Source organism: Poecilia formosa, unplaced genomic scaffold (assembly GCF_000485575.1).
Source record: "Poecilia formosa unplaced genomic scaffold, Poecilia_formosa-5.1.2 Scaffold36, whole genome shotgun sequence".
Taxonomy (NCBI): Eukaryota; Metazoa; Chordata; class Actinopteri; order Cyprinodontiformes; family Poeciliidae; genus Poecilia; species Poecilia formosa.
The window spans coordinates 648,155-661,745 of record NW_006799975.1 but is presented as its reverse complement, the minus strand read 5'-3'; the positions used below and the strand labels follow the sequence as shown (position 1 = coordinate 661,745).

The window sequence follows — 13,591 nt, the reverse complement described above, 5'->3', positions numbered from 1 at the left end:
AGACTCTCTCTCTCTCCCTCTGTCTCTCTCTCTCTCTCTGTCTCTCTCTTTCTAGGACCCCGCCCTGGATGCGGGGATTGGAGGAGTCCCGCGAAGATGCGGACTTCGGTTCGTCCCGGGGACCGCCCGTCAGAGAGCGGCGCCGCCCCGTAATGTGTTGCAGGAGGAGGACTGGTCCAGGTTACTGCCCTTTGGACCGGGTCATTTTACACACAGTCTAACACATCCCAGCTTGTTTTTATTGCTTCTTAAGATTATTCTGCATTTTCTCCTCTGTCCACCGCTGCTGAAGCAAATCATGCCCACAATAACATCATGTTTCCCTGTCAGGACTTCCAGTGGAGTGGATGGGTTAAAAAGAGCGGAGCGAGCAGTCCAGAGCCCGCATCAAATAATTTAAGCCCAGTGCAGGAGTTCCTTTCATGGCTTTGTGTGTGAGCTCTCATCTCCAATCTGATCGTAGTGTGTGTGTGTGTGTGTGTGTGTGTGTGTGTGTGTGTGTGTGTGTGTGTGTGTGTGTGTGCGCTGCAGTCACCACGGCAGCGGTGCAGCTCAGCTGGATGTGCATCCCATGTCTCAGTGAAAGCATGTGAGGAATGCAGGCGGCTTTTTAATGACTTCCACTGCAGCTCGGGGAGAATGGAGACAAATGTGTCCCTTTATTAGTCTGAATTGCTCCTTTATTAGTTGTGTGGCTGTTAATGAGGCGACTACAGGATGTACAGTAACATCACAGCTGCATTCTGAAACATAATGAAGGCCCAACTCTATGCCTTTGTTGGTGTTTCTTTATCATTGTAGTTTGTGGTTAGTTGAGTCAGTCTTAAGTAAATATATCAAGGTCCCATGGCTGCAAAGCCAGTCTGAATGATGAGCTCTCCACCACCGTGCTTGACAGTTGTTGAGGTGATGTTTGAGCCAATATGCAATTAGTTTTTCTTCCAGACTTATTGCGTTATGAACAAACATCTCTTTTTTTGGCCATGTGTATTCATGTTCCAGAAGCTTGCAAACCTCAGTGGTGCTGGTAGGTTTTGTTCTTAGGAAGACGTTGTCTCCTGGCAACCCTTCCAACTCACTTCAATTCAGTTCTGTTTACTTGTATAATGCCTATTCACAACAAATGTCATTTGGAGCCACTTTACAAGACAGAAGGCTAAATTCAGTCACAGATACATTCCATTTTATCCTACTTATCAAACAGTGCTGTAATGAGAACACCAGGCAGGGAATAATGCACAGGAATTGTTCAACTTTATACAAAATATTTCTTTATTTATACTACTTAAAATCTTTTAAAGAGGAACCACAAAAAACGGACATCCAAGACAAACAGGAAAGAAAACCCACACATGCAGAAATCATTACTGATATAAATTTGTTATAAAAGTATTACTGATTGCACTTTAAAAATTAGGTATCTTTATGTTATTAAAGGTAAAGTTTAAACAGTAATGATTTATTGGTTAATGTCAAGTTGTCATAACAAAGACATTTTGAATAATGTCAACTTTGTATTAAAAGTGTCATAATTTACCAAATGACGCTTTATGACAACAGTCATAAATATTCATGAAGGCTTATTCATGTTCATGACAGGTGTTATGTCATGTTTATGACAGTGTCATGACAGTCTTATTCACCCCCTTTCAAATAAAGTGTTACCAGCTCAGTTTATTATTTAAATTAGTCTAAAAAGTTTTCTGTCTAAGGAAACCCAGCAGATTGCATGGAGTCATTGACTTGCAGCATTCTCTCCTCCTGGATGACAACATAGCAACAGTAGACAATCACTTGTGTTGTCATTGACTTTACAGCAATAGTAATCCACTGGCTGCTATTTCATCTGTGGATTAGACATCAAATTTCAACTCTTGCATTGCTTGAACCAAGATGTTTTGGACCAATTCAGCTGTGGTTCCATAAAGCTAGCTGGTTAAAGTCATACCCAGGAGTTAGAGCTGTTTCACCAGGTGGGATAGTACTGTGCCCTCCTTCCCACAGCCCCTCTGTGTTCCAGTCACTATGGTAGTTCAATGTCTGCCCAGCAGGTTGGGAGTACCAGGGGATCTGGATACAGGAAACCCCCTTGGTTGGATGGACACATCAACCAAGGGGGACACATCAGGTCCTGGCTTCAGGACGCTCTCTTAAAGACAGAAGCACTCTGTGGTGCACTGTGGTTCGAACTGTGACTCCAACTGTATAACACACGGTCTCTCCCTTCTTGGTTCTGGGTCGGGGGTTTTAGTAATCTGTGGAGGCCTGTGGGCTGATGCTTCTTTGTTCTACTGCAGACCTACCTCCATCCCAGGCTTTTAGCCATCCTGTGGCGATACCTGCTGTTTGTCTGCCTGGAGCTGAGGTCGAGCTCACAAAGTCACACAAACACACAATAGAAATGGCTGAAGATCAAACAAATACAAGTTTCATTAATGCTGTCTGGATTTAAGGGGGCAATATGATGTCTTTTCCAAGAGCACATTGGTATTTTATAGAATAATCAAGTATCTATGTTACCTTTAGTTGTTATAAAAATGTCTTATTTTCCAAATATGACTTACAAGAAATTTGACATTGTAATTTAACGCCTTGGAATTGTTTACTCTATTTGAAAACTCCTCTTTCTGAAACTGAACCAAGTATTAGTACCTTTGGCAGTGTGTTCAGGTGCCAAATCCTGCTGAAAAATCCTCTCAAGGCTCCAGTCCTCCCTGTGAAACCGTCATTCTGTTGGGCTCCCCTTGGTTATGTTACATAATATTTAGACACTAAAAATGTTTTAAGAATTTGGTGTTAATATTCTGATAATAAAAGCTTATCATATTACACTATGTCTTATAAATCTATTTGATGAGCTTATATTTCTAAATGTAAATGACAAACAATATTGCACTTTTCAGAGCTGTACCTGGAATCAGTCATGATAACTGAAACGTGAATCAATAATGAGATTTTTCATATCTCACTGCAAGCTTTAGAATTCATGCCAACATTTTTCAGAAGCAGATTTGATCTGGATGATGCTAATGGATGTACTGAGAAGTGGCAGTAGAAGGTTAGCAGTGTCAGACTTCTACTGTGCTAACTAGTCACAAAAAGAAAAAAAACAAACTCAAAACACTTTTTTTGTTTACACAGCCTTTCTTTATGTGAACACGCCAATGATGATAATTGTGTAATTTATAAATTTCCTTCATGTACAAAGTGCAAAAAGACTAATGTGAAAGTAGGATATCTAAAAAGAGAAAACATTTCTGAACACATGAAATTAGGAAAAAAAAAAATTAAAAACAGGCTTCACATTCATCCAAGATTAAACAGAATCCTCCCAGACCCAGCCAGCCAGCCAGCCAGCCAGCCAGCCAGTCAGTCAGTCAGTCAGTCAGTCAGTCAGTCAGTCAGTCAGTCAGTCAGTCAGTCAGTCAGTCAGTCAGTCAGTCAGTCAGTCAGTCAGTCATATTTGTGTTTGTTGGACAAGAGGAAGTGGAGGCTGGGCCTGGATCTGGGGGAGTGTGTCCAGCTGTGGTCTGCAAAGTTAGCATCAGGAGACAAAAAGGCAGAGATTTAAGCTAAAAGTGAAAACATGAGAGCAGCTCAGTCCTCCAGCTCAGCTGCTTCACTCGTTCTCAAACTTGCTGTATGGGTGGTCCGAGTCCCCCATGAGGCCTGCACAGAGACAGCAGAACAACACCAGAGGTCAAGTCAGATCAACTTCTGATACATGTTCCTACCTCATCTCTGAGGAAGGCTTCATCAGTGTCGACACAGGGAACGGAGTTTTACTGGACACAGCTCTGCTGGACTGCAGCCATTAATATATTGTTATTACAATATTTAACTGTTTTATCAGGTTAAATTATTACTACTAGAACTGATCTTTTGGATCTCAGACACTTTAGGTTTAATATGGAACAGCAGTCATCAAACAATGTATTTTTGTAAGTGGACCAGTAATGGTGCACTCCACACTTTTCAGATTGTAAACCACTTGGGAAGAAATTGCTGAACACCTGAAACCTTCATAATGTTCCAATACTTTGTCAAAAAAAAAGGATTAAATAAAACATATTGAAGCTTGTGACTGTCATGTGACCAAACGTGAGTGGACTGTTCACTGGGCGAATGCTGCATTAGCTGAGCCACTTTACAAGCACACACGCACCCGCACACACGCAGGTACAAACCTACGTTCTGCATCAGTCTGACAATTCCTGTAATAATCTGTAGAAATTGAGACTGAACTGTTAGGACACAGGAAGTGTCCTCCTCTCCAGACTGACTTCTAGTGATGAAGGCAGGAGGCCAGACAGCCTGGACATCAGTCACTCTCCTGTCTTAGTGCACACACAGACACCCAGCTCTCACTGAGGACCAACGTTTTTACACCCATCTAATTTAAACAGATCAATATATTGACCTGATGTATATAATTCATGTGATCTCATCTTTTAACTGTATTTAGGTTACACAGAGCCTTTTCTAATGAACATACACTCAAATGTCATTTCCCATAATCACCACAGATTCTATATGATTACAAATACATGCACATGTTTAGAGGGGCCCAAAGAGACCGTCCCGTTCCCAGCTCCCAGGGAGACCCATCGTTATCATCCGTTATATTTCAAAATTCCTGGTTGCTTTGGATCACACCATAGTTTCAAAATGGACTCACTACAGAGACAGCAGCTTCAGGAATCTCAGACTCTAACCCAACATTTTGGTGGGGGGAGAATAAAGGCAAATATCAATGATACTGAGCAAATGTAGTTAGTAAACTGGAAACTTTTGAATTTGAGTAAAGCTACAAAAAAAGTCTAAAAAATGTTATCTCCAAGTTTTCTGGCATTTAACAATTAGAAAAGATTTTGGTAATTTGAACTACGCTAAGACAAGTAATATTTGGTCTGATTTAACTTCAGACGTCAAAGAAAAATTGTGTTTGTGTCTCTATATTCAGTCTATGTAAATATTTGGTTTCATCTGTGGCTACCATGAAAATGACAGAGCTCTCTGTCCTTTGTTAGTGGGGAAATGTGAAACATTAAAACATTAATACGTACCATACTTTCTCCGGATCTCATCGTGTTTTGACTGTCTCTCCACCTTCCTGTAGGAGACAACCAAAGAAAACAGAAAGGTCATCCTGATTGTCAGGACAGATTCAACCAATCATGTCTGACTAAAATCTAAACTGGTCTCTACTGCATCTATTTGTACTGACTGGGCTAAAGCCTGGAGGAATAAACTGCTGCCACATCTGTACACTCAGTAAAGGATTGAAATAATGTTTTCTAGAAACTTGGTGCATTGACAGGCAGACAGATAGACCGACTTGTACGGAAGTGAGCCCTGGTACTTCTGCCACAAAACATGGCTTCCTTCAACAAGCTGGAAGTGAAAGCAGAGGTAGAGGGAAGAACACAATAAAAGTCTGATCCAGACCTCAGCTGCAGCTTGTGAAACTGAGAAGTTCCTTCCTTATGCTAAAGGCTGAGAGTCTTACAAGTTTGCAGTCTCAGGATGATCAATGGTTAACAGTTAACACAAATTCTCTAGAAAAATGGGTCAAAACAGCCCTGATTGTTGGAAGTATTTCCTATAAAATGAAGTTTATAAAAGTGAACTCTGTTTGGGATTCATTTCAATTCAGTTCAAAAATATTTTCTTTTTATCCCAAAGGGACACTAAATGCTCCCACCAAGAATGGTGTAATTCCAGAGTTTGCAATTTGCCTATAAATTGATTAAAGAAAATCAAACCTGCCTGGCATGTGCACCAGTCAGTTTTCAGTCCTGAACCTACCATTTTCTCCTTCACAGGTTTGCTTTTAGTTATCTGAACCCAACTGAAGCAGCATCCTATGAGGTTGTCAATGTTTTTTAAACAGCTGCTGTGGTTTTAGAAAAGGGATGGAAGGAAACTGAAGAACATCAAGAACAACCTCAAGCTTCCTCAGTTTCTTCAGTCAGAGGCTTCTTCGGTACAACTGTAATACAGACTGTTACAGGAGAGTCTTCCTGGCCACAGTCAGCAGCATCTACGACTCTCTGAAGAAACTTGCCTGAGTTACAATAATATTTAATTTCCCTCTGGGATTAATAAAGTTTTTCTCAAACAGGAAGAGGAGCAGACTGGAGCTGGACCAGCCAAACATCTGAGGTGGTCCGGTGTTCCACACATCACTGGGCTTTAGTTTTAGACTATTTTTTATTACAGAAACTGAATTTCAATGAGAACGTATCTGAAGGTTCTGCCACTTGTTAGCTTTGAAGAAAAACTGACAGAAGGAAGCAATAGTGAGTTGATCAGCAGCATCAGAGCTCTGCATGGAAGTGGCTGCAGCTTGAGGGAGTCCAGGAAGCAGCAGTCCTTCTTCAGAGCATGACCTCCATCTCCACAGGTCATCCAGAGATGTGATCAGCTTATTATAGCACTGTCTCTTTAAAGACCAGGACCTGATCCACAACAGAGATGTTGGTCTCCCAGGGCAACAAAACTTTGTTTAATAATTAGTCACTGTGGGCAGATATACTAAGACTTGAGTTGTTGAGAAGTATGATAGATTTTTGTTCTTGTTCTTGCAGTTCAGAGTAGAACTAACTCCTCTGTTCCTCAGAGTGTCTGCTCTAACAGAGGACAGCCCTGGACAGGAAGTAGTCCTCTGGTTCTGAGCACATGACCAGCAGCTGCTGCTGACACTAAACAATCCAACTGGAGGAACATTGAACTCCTCTGGGGCTGGAAGGAGCCAGACACCAGCTGCTGGTTCCTGAACATAATACATAGAAGATGATGCTGCGTCTACATGAGATCTGAACACGACTAAAGCTCCACATCGTTTTTAAAGCTTAAATATGGAAAAAAAAAAAAAGTGTGGAGCTCTCAGTTTTACCTGTAGCTGGTTGAAATAATATTGTACTGACAAACACACTCTTATTGAGATTCATCAGCTCCTTAACAGACTCTCTGCTTTGCCACTGGAAACCTTTTAGTCATGTAAGGCAGCAGTTATAACCCACATAAAACTTCTACAATAATGGCTTTGTGCTTGAAGATATTCTTGGGAATTCAAAACTTATTCCATAAACAAAAAGGAGGGAGGGAGTGAGCAAAGGAAGGAAGAGAGGAAGGAAGGGTGGAAGGATAGAAGAAAAGATGGAAGAAAGAGAAGGAGAGACCACACTAAGCTCTCTGTAAGTTTTGAACTGAGATATCATTAAAGTTTCTGTTGAAAAGCACTGATCTGACCCAGCATCAGTCCTGACGGGACCAGGACAGCTGTCACATGAAGCCTGTTCTGATGTGCTCCGGATGTTTCTACGGAGGCCTGGAGGGAAGTTCTTACCGTTCCTCAGCGCGCTGTCTGATCTCCTCTCTCCTCCTGGCAAATCTCTCCTCATCTCTGTCAGGCCTTCACATAAAAGAAACATGAGAATCACTGCACATCACAGCTCAATAAATAACAAAAAGCCTTCAGTTTACTGGAGCTATATGGGTAGTTTCACTCGCTTTATTCTAATGCAAAACAACAAGGAGGTTCCAAACTTCATTATTACATCGTTACAGATGCTGAACACATTGAAATATAAAAGTAAAATCTAAGTGAAGCAGAAGTGAGACAGTGGAGTTCCAGGAAGGTTTGATTCCCACCAACAGTTCTGTCAGTGACCAACAGGCCAGCAAACGGCTGACTGACTGATGGGATGGTTTTATTTTCACTGCAGCACAATGACTGAACACCACACACACAAACTTAAAAGCCAAATTCAGTTTAGTTCCTGCAGATTCATGAATGCCTCAACCTTGTGAGACTGAATGTAGGAGCTTCTTTGTTGTCACGATACCAAAACATTAATCTCCATCCTGACTCCATGAAAAATACTTGTCTTTGATGCTCATTTTTGGGGAGTTGAGAGGAAGGAGAGGCAGAAAGTTCTTTCTAGCAGAAATTGGAAAAATATAGTTAATTACTGTATCATCATACTTCTGTTTCCTTAATTAAAGCAACGAGAAAGTAGCAAACAATCCAGCAGCATCTGCAAAAAAACATGTAAGCAGGAATGTTTAGCACAGGAGCAGAGAAGAAGATAGTATTTGGGGCAAAGTGTTCGAAACTGACCCACAGTCTCACATGGTTGACAGTAAAACTGCATCAATGAGCTGGTGTTGGTGAATCATCAATTAGAAACTTCAAAAAACAACCACACAGATATTCATCTTTATGAAATGATCAACATTTAAATACCTACATGATCCTATTATAAGATCTTTACCTTGTTCTGGTGTGATAATGTCTTCACTATCCTGCTATATCAAAACATACAGGCTTAAAATGACAATCGCTTTCTGTTGAAATAATTGTACAGATAATTGTGTACTTGGGTTAGTTTATTGAGACTAAATTTTAATTATTGATTATATCTCCAGCTAAAATCTCAAGCTTATTTTACGTGCTGAAAAAACAAGAAACGTCACAAGTTGGACTTGTTGAAGTGACCAGTTTGCTTGTTCTGTTGATGTTTTGATGCAATAAGGCTTGAATCTTGATTTGTTGTGATGTTACAGTATGATGCAGTCATGTGACCTCACCCTGAACGTCGGCTCCTGCAGCAGCAGCAGCAGCAGCAGACGCTGATGCTGATCAGGATGGTTCCGGCCACCACTGCCAGGGCGATGATCAGCGCTTCAAAGTTCACTGAAACACAAACACAAATAAGCTAGCATAAAACATTTTCCTGTTCAAAAGCTCCTTAAGGTTCAGCAAGAGATTAAACATCCTGCAGCACACTCAACACGTTTAGCTCCAACTCCACCTGCTGGTTTATCCATAACACCGCAGGTTTTTCCCACTAAAGTGAAACTCTAAGTTTCAGTTTCCAGTGAAACGCAGAGTTCAGAAGATCCTCTGATCAGGTGGAGACTATAATTACTTCATATTGTCCCCTGACCCCGCAGCCTAACCAGTGGCTGAACACAAGACTACAGAAAACACAAAGTCAACATTAGAGTGAAATAAATCGCGCCATTGTGGAATGTCATGGTTCACATTAAGTCCTAAAAGTGAGTCAGAAGTAAACAAGTTTTTTTTTTTTAGTTTTTTTCAAGAAATAATTACATTTGATTTATACAATAGGATGACAGTAAATTTATTTAGATCTGTTTTTCTCACTAATAAGTTGGTTACCATGTCCAAAGATCAATATCCCATATAAGAAAATGTAGACATCTTTTTGTAAAAGTTTCATGTTTTTCTTTATACTAAAATAAAATTCGGAATAAAATGGGTGCACTTTAAAAATGACAACAGATTTTCTGTCGTATACATTGATAAAAAATCAGGAGATGTTTTTTTTTTTTCAAAAGCTCGGGTAATATTTGTGGCTCTAAATGTCTTACTTAGATGGACTGAGGGAAAACATGTCTGTATTGGAAAGGTTTTAAACACTTAACTGATGAAGTTTCTCTCTTCAGTTCAGTGAACATGGGGAACCCCCAATCTGCACTCAGTTTCAACTTACAACTATAAAACAGCTGCGTTGGACTTTTAAAAAGAAATAAAGAGGAAGCATGTAGATTGCAGTTAGGGAAAGATATAGAGCCAACAGATATGTCAGAGACAGTGAAACAATTCACAGTTAGAGGAAGAGAAAGTTCTGACTAAAACATGTCACTCAACTGCTGAGGCCCGGAAACAAAAACAAAGAAGGGAAGCCTTGAATTTGCCTGTTTTAAACAGGCATGTCTATTTAGAAAGGATTTAAGGTTCCACATGTCAGGGTGGGTTTTGTTTGGTTTAAATCACACCAATAAGTAATTCCACCTTAAATTTAATCAAACTATAAGAGCAACTCCCTCTTCCCCGAGAAGGCAGTCCGAGTTTCTCTGAAAGTCAAAAGCAAACAGAGAGAGCAACAAGACCAACTCACACCAGCACACCCCCCACCGGGCCTGGGACAGCGGGCACAGCGATGCTGGGGGCAACAGCCAGGTCACGGGGTAATCTGTGCAGTTGTTGGTGGCAAAACACCAGAGACACTGTGGAAACAACATGAAAACATCAGACCCAGAAGTTTTATTTATTACAGTTCACTCACTGTCTGCTGAGTTATGATAAAACAATAAGGACCTGTTAACCAGCGGGAGGATATTCTGAGTTATTATGGTTTGATCAGAGCTCTTTATTTACGTAATTGGAGTCAAATACCCCCTCAAAAATAAAAACAATAGAAAAATAAAGTAACAGAATTACATTTCAAGTAAATACTAATCTCTCTAATATATAAAACATAGAAGAAATAATGTTCTACGTTATCTTCTATAAACATAAGAGAAAAAGTCGGATACACCAGAGACGAGTGGAACATGACACACCAGAGTGGTGCAAACAAATATACTGACAAAAGCTCTTCATCAGGAAATGTTACTATGACAACATGCTGAATATTTGACTAAGCAAAGACTAAGACATAAACAGAAAACTACATGTCTTATTGAAATATTGTTTAAAAAAAATTCAGCATCATTATTAGTTTTGTAAACTGAACTTTCAATAAATCTAGAAAACATATTTAAAATATTTCACGCTAACGAAACCATCAAAGATAAGATATTATTTTAAGAGAAAGATCAAAGGTCAGTAAAACCATCATTTATGACACAAGTGGAAAAATTATGCAGGCAAAGGTCTGGATTTACAGCAGCTATAAAGTCTTTTCACCCACCTTAGCATGAGGAACGCAGCTGTCACAGTTCTTGTTGATGGAACATGCTGAAAAGAGATGAAAAATAAACTTGATGAGAAAAATATAATTTACAGCAAATATTCAGTATGAATGGTCAAAAGTGAAGGGATAAGTTGAAATGTGCTAAAAAAGCCAAAAGGAAGAAATAAATGTATGTTAAAACAATAAAATTAAAACAGTAAATTGCAATTTACATTGCTAACACAGTATTAATCTAATCAAAAGAAATAATTCGAACTGCAGTACAGAAGAATATTTCTGACAAAGACTTTGACCCAGTTGGTTCCATATTGGCATGAGCTGATTTTATTGTTCCAGCGTCAGAAATGACAACAACAAGGTTAATTATTATGATTCATTTATCTTAATCTCTGCGTTAATATTTTTCGTGACCTTTATAGCTTCAGAAGTGGAAGGGATGAAGACTGCATTATAAATTCATAAACACAGTTATTGGAAAATCCCACAATGTGGGACAAAGGACAGATTTCGCCACATCTGGAGGCAGGCATTTTTTCATCAAAAAATGACTTTCACAAAGAAATACTAAAATGTTTAACTATTTAGTTACAACCCGGAGTGAAGAGTGTGAAGTACTCCTTCAAAGAGCACAAGGTCACTGAATCACCTGAAAGCTTCTGGAAGAAAAACAGCAAGTAATAGAGCTAAAACACCAAACGAAGTTTTAGACCAAACAAAATAAAGCCTTTTGGAGGTCAGAAACAGACTACCAATGTGTACGCACACACTCACACAGACGGACGGAAGCGCGCGGACACACACACACCATTAAGCTATGGCGTAGCTTCAAAATCCAGCTAAATATCTAACGTTCATTTGCTCTGAAACGTCAGCAAACTGAAGTTAAGTTTTCATAAACATGCAATAAAAATTCAGCACGTAAAAGTTAACTTTAGAAAGAAAATGTCGGAGCTTACGGGGTGGTGGCGGTGCAGTTGTTTGGCATTTGCCCTGGCTAACAAAGCTAACAAGCAGCAGCCCAACAACAGACAACACAGAAAAAGTCATAGTAGCTCTGCCCGGTAGTAACATGGACATAATGAACGGAATAACCAGACGACTGGACACGGGAGCCGCGTTTAAAACACTTGATTATCCGCTGGTTGACAGTGAACGTCTGCTGCTCGTCTCTGCCGTTTCTGTTTACTTGGACTACGTCACTTCCTGAATTGACGACACTGAAGTTAGCTTCCGAATCTGGGTAAGAGCAAAGGGACATTTCACCGCTTTTCAGCAGATAACTGCAGTTCATTTTTGTCTGGTAAACACCTTTCTATATAAAGACTGATTCTTCTTTAGATCCATCCTGAAAACTTGCAACACTGACTAGTCAGAGCTAGATTTATTTAACACAACTTACACACTGTTCGGGTTTCTATGACCTTGTTTAATGTTGTTTGATACAAAATACATAGAAATAGCAATTATTATGTTTCTAAAATAGCTGTTTTAGATTGGAAGCTATGCTTTTAGAAAGTTCTGTAAAATAGTTCAGCCAGTGTTTGACCAGTTCAATAAATTTAGCATTTTCAAGTAGAGAGTATTCAAAGAGGTCTAAATTCTCTTAAAGCGCATAGAATAATTCCTGAATAGGAAGCCTTGAATCAGAGTCCAACTTCAGCACCGTGTAGAGGGTTGTTGCGTTCAGCCTCCCTATACGGGAGAAGGTATGTTTAATCGAGTATTCGATTAAACATACATTCCCATAATTCCCATAATTTTGACATTCAGGCATAATAATTCAGGATTCTTATTCTCAGGGAAGAATCTTAAAAATTTGGAAACTGAGACAGATGCAAACAAACATAGTGACGGTGGATTGTAATTCAGATATAAGCTATTTTTACATCTTTTTCACTAAACTTTATGCAATTTTTTTATATATGTGATTTCTGTGTTACAGATGAACAGACCTGATAGTGAGGCAAAAGGTCAAGGGCATTAGAAGATGGTTTTACATTTGGCCTGTTTGAGTTGACTCGAGTGTGTTTTCTTTTACACAGAGTTTAAACAAAGTTTTTTTTTTTTTTTCTTGACAGTGTTTTCTGTCCGTTTGCTGTTACATATGCAAAATGCATGTTTTTCAGAGCTCAAAAGTATGTTATTCAAATAATTTAAGTGATTCAAAGATTTTATCAAAGAATTTAAGTTATTCAGCATTTTACTACTAAAAGTGTTTAGCATAATTTCACTGCTGCAAAAATTTGAAAAGTTTTAAAACACATTGAAATATTAAATAATGTAGTGGTTATAGGTCTGAGAACAAACAGAAACCATACAGATGCACTTGTAAACTCACAGGTAAATTAATAAGGACATGAAAATGAATATCATTCATATATATTTATCTTAATATTAGTTGACATATATTATCACATTTACTTATTAAGCTGCAGCAGAGCCACGAAACTATGTAGATCTTTTACACAGTTAAGATAAAAGTAATATTTCAAACTTACTGCAAAAATGCTCAGAGTAGAATTAAACTCTGGTGGGAAGTCAGAAGCAGGTTGCAAACAAGCCAGCAGCAAAAGGGTTGTGTTGGAACATACCAAGTGGTGGAGAAAGTACTCAAACAATGTACTAAAGTAAAAGTACAAATAAATAGACAAATATGTACTCTAAAAGTACCACATTACCATTGTTTCTTGAGTAAAAGCAAGAAAATACTGGCTTTTAAAAGTACTTAAAATATTAAATGTAAAAGTACTTGCTGAATGCTAATACAATATCATTAAGTGCACCTATAATTTTAATATATCAGTAATGCGCCATTTTAATGAACAATGCTGCAGATGTTTTTTTTTTTTTATTGTGTTTAC

General features: G+C 38.9%; 1 protein-coding gene across 1 annotated transcript; it reads right to left on the bottom strand.

Moving 5' to 3' along the window:
• Nucleotides 1–3,394: 3,394 nt before the first annotated feature.
• Nucleotides 3,395–11,940, bottom strand: LOC103136942 (pituitary tumor-transforming gene 1 protein-interacting protein). Its single transcript, XM_007550413.2, has 7 exons — nt 11,687–11,940; nt 10,728–10,774; nt 9,933–10,041; nt 8,596–8,701; nt 7,352–7,417; nt 5,067–5,113; nt 3,395–3,669 (listed from the first exon to the last, which is right to left on the bottom strand). Exons 1-7 carry the CDS (start codon nt 11,805–11,807, stop codon nt 3,620–3,622), a joined length of 546 nt encoding a protein of 181 aa, XP_007550475.1. The 5' UTR covers nt 11,808–11,940; the 3' UTR covers nt 3,395–3,619.
• Between the last annotated feature and the right edge of the window lie 1,651 nt (nt 11,941–13,591).

Coding starts and splice junctions, on each gene's coding strand:
- LOC103136942 (XM_007550413.2), bottom strand. CDS start 11,807: ATGTCCATGTTACTACCGGGCAGAGCTACTATGACTTTTTCTGTGTTG. Junction 10,042..10,727: donor GCTGCGTTCCTCATGCTAAG/GTGGGTGAAAAG, acceptor TTGTTTCCACAG/TGTCTCTGGTGTTTTGCCAC. Junction 3,670..5,066: donor TGAGATCCGGAGAAAGTATG/GTACGTATTAAT, acceptor GTCTCTGTGCAG/GCCTCATGGGGGACTCGGAC.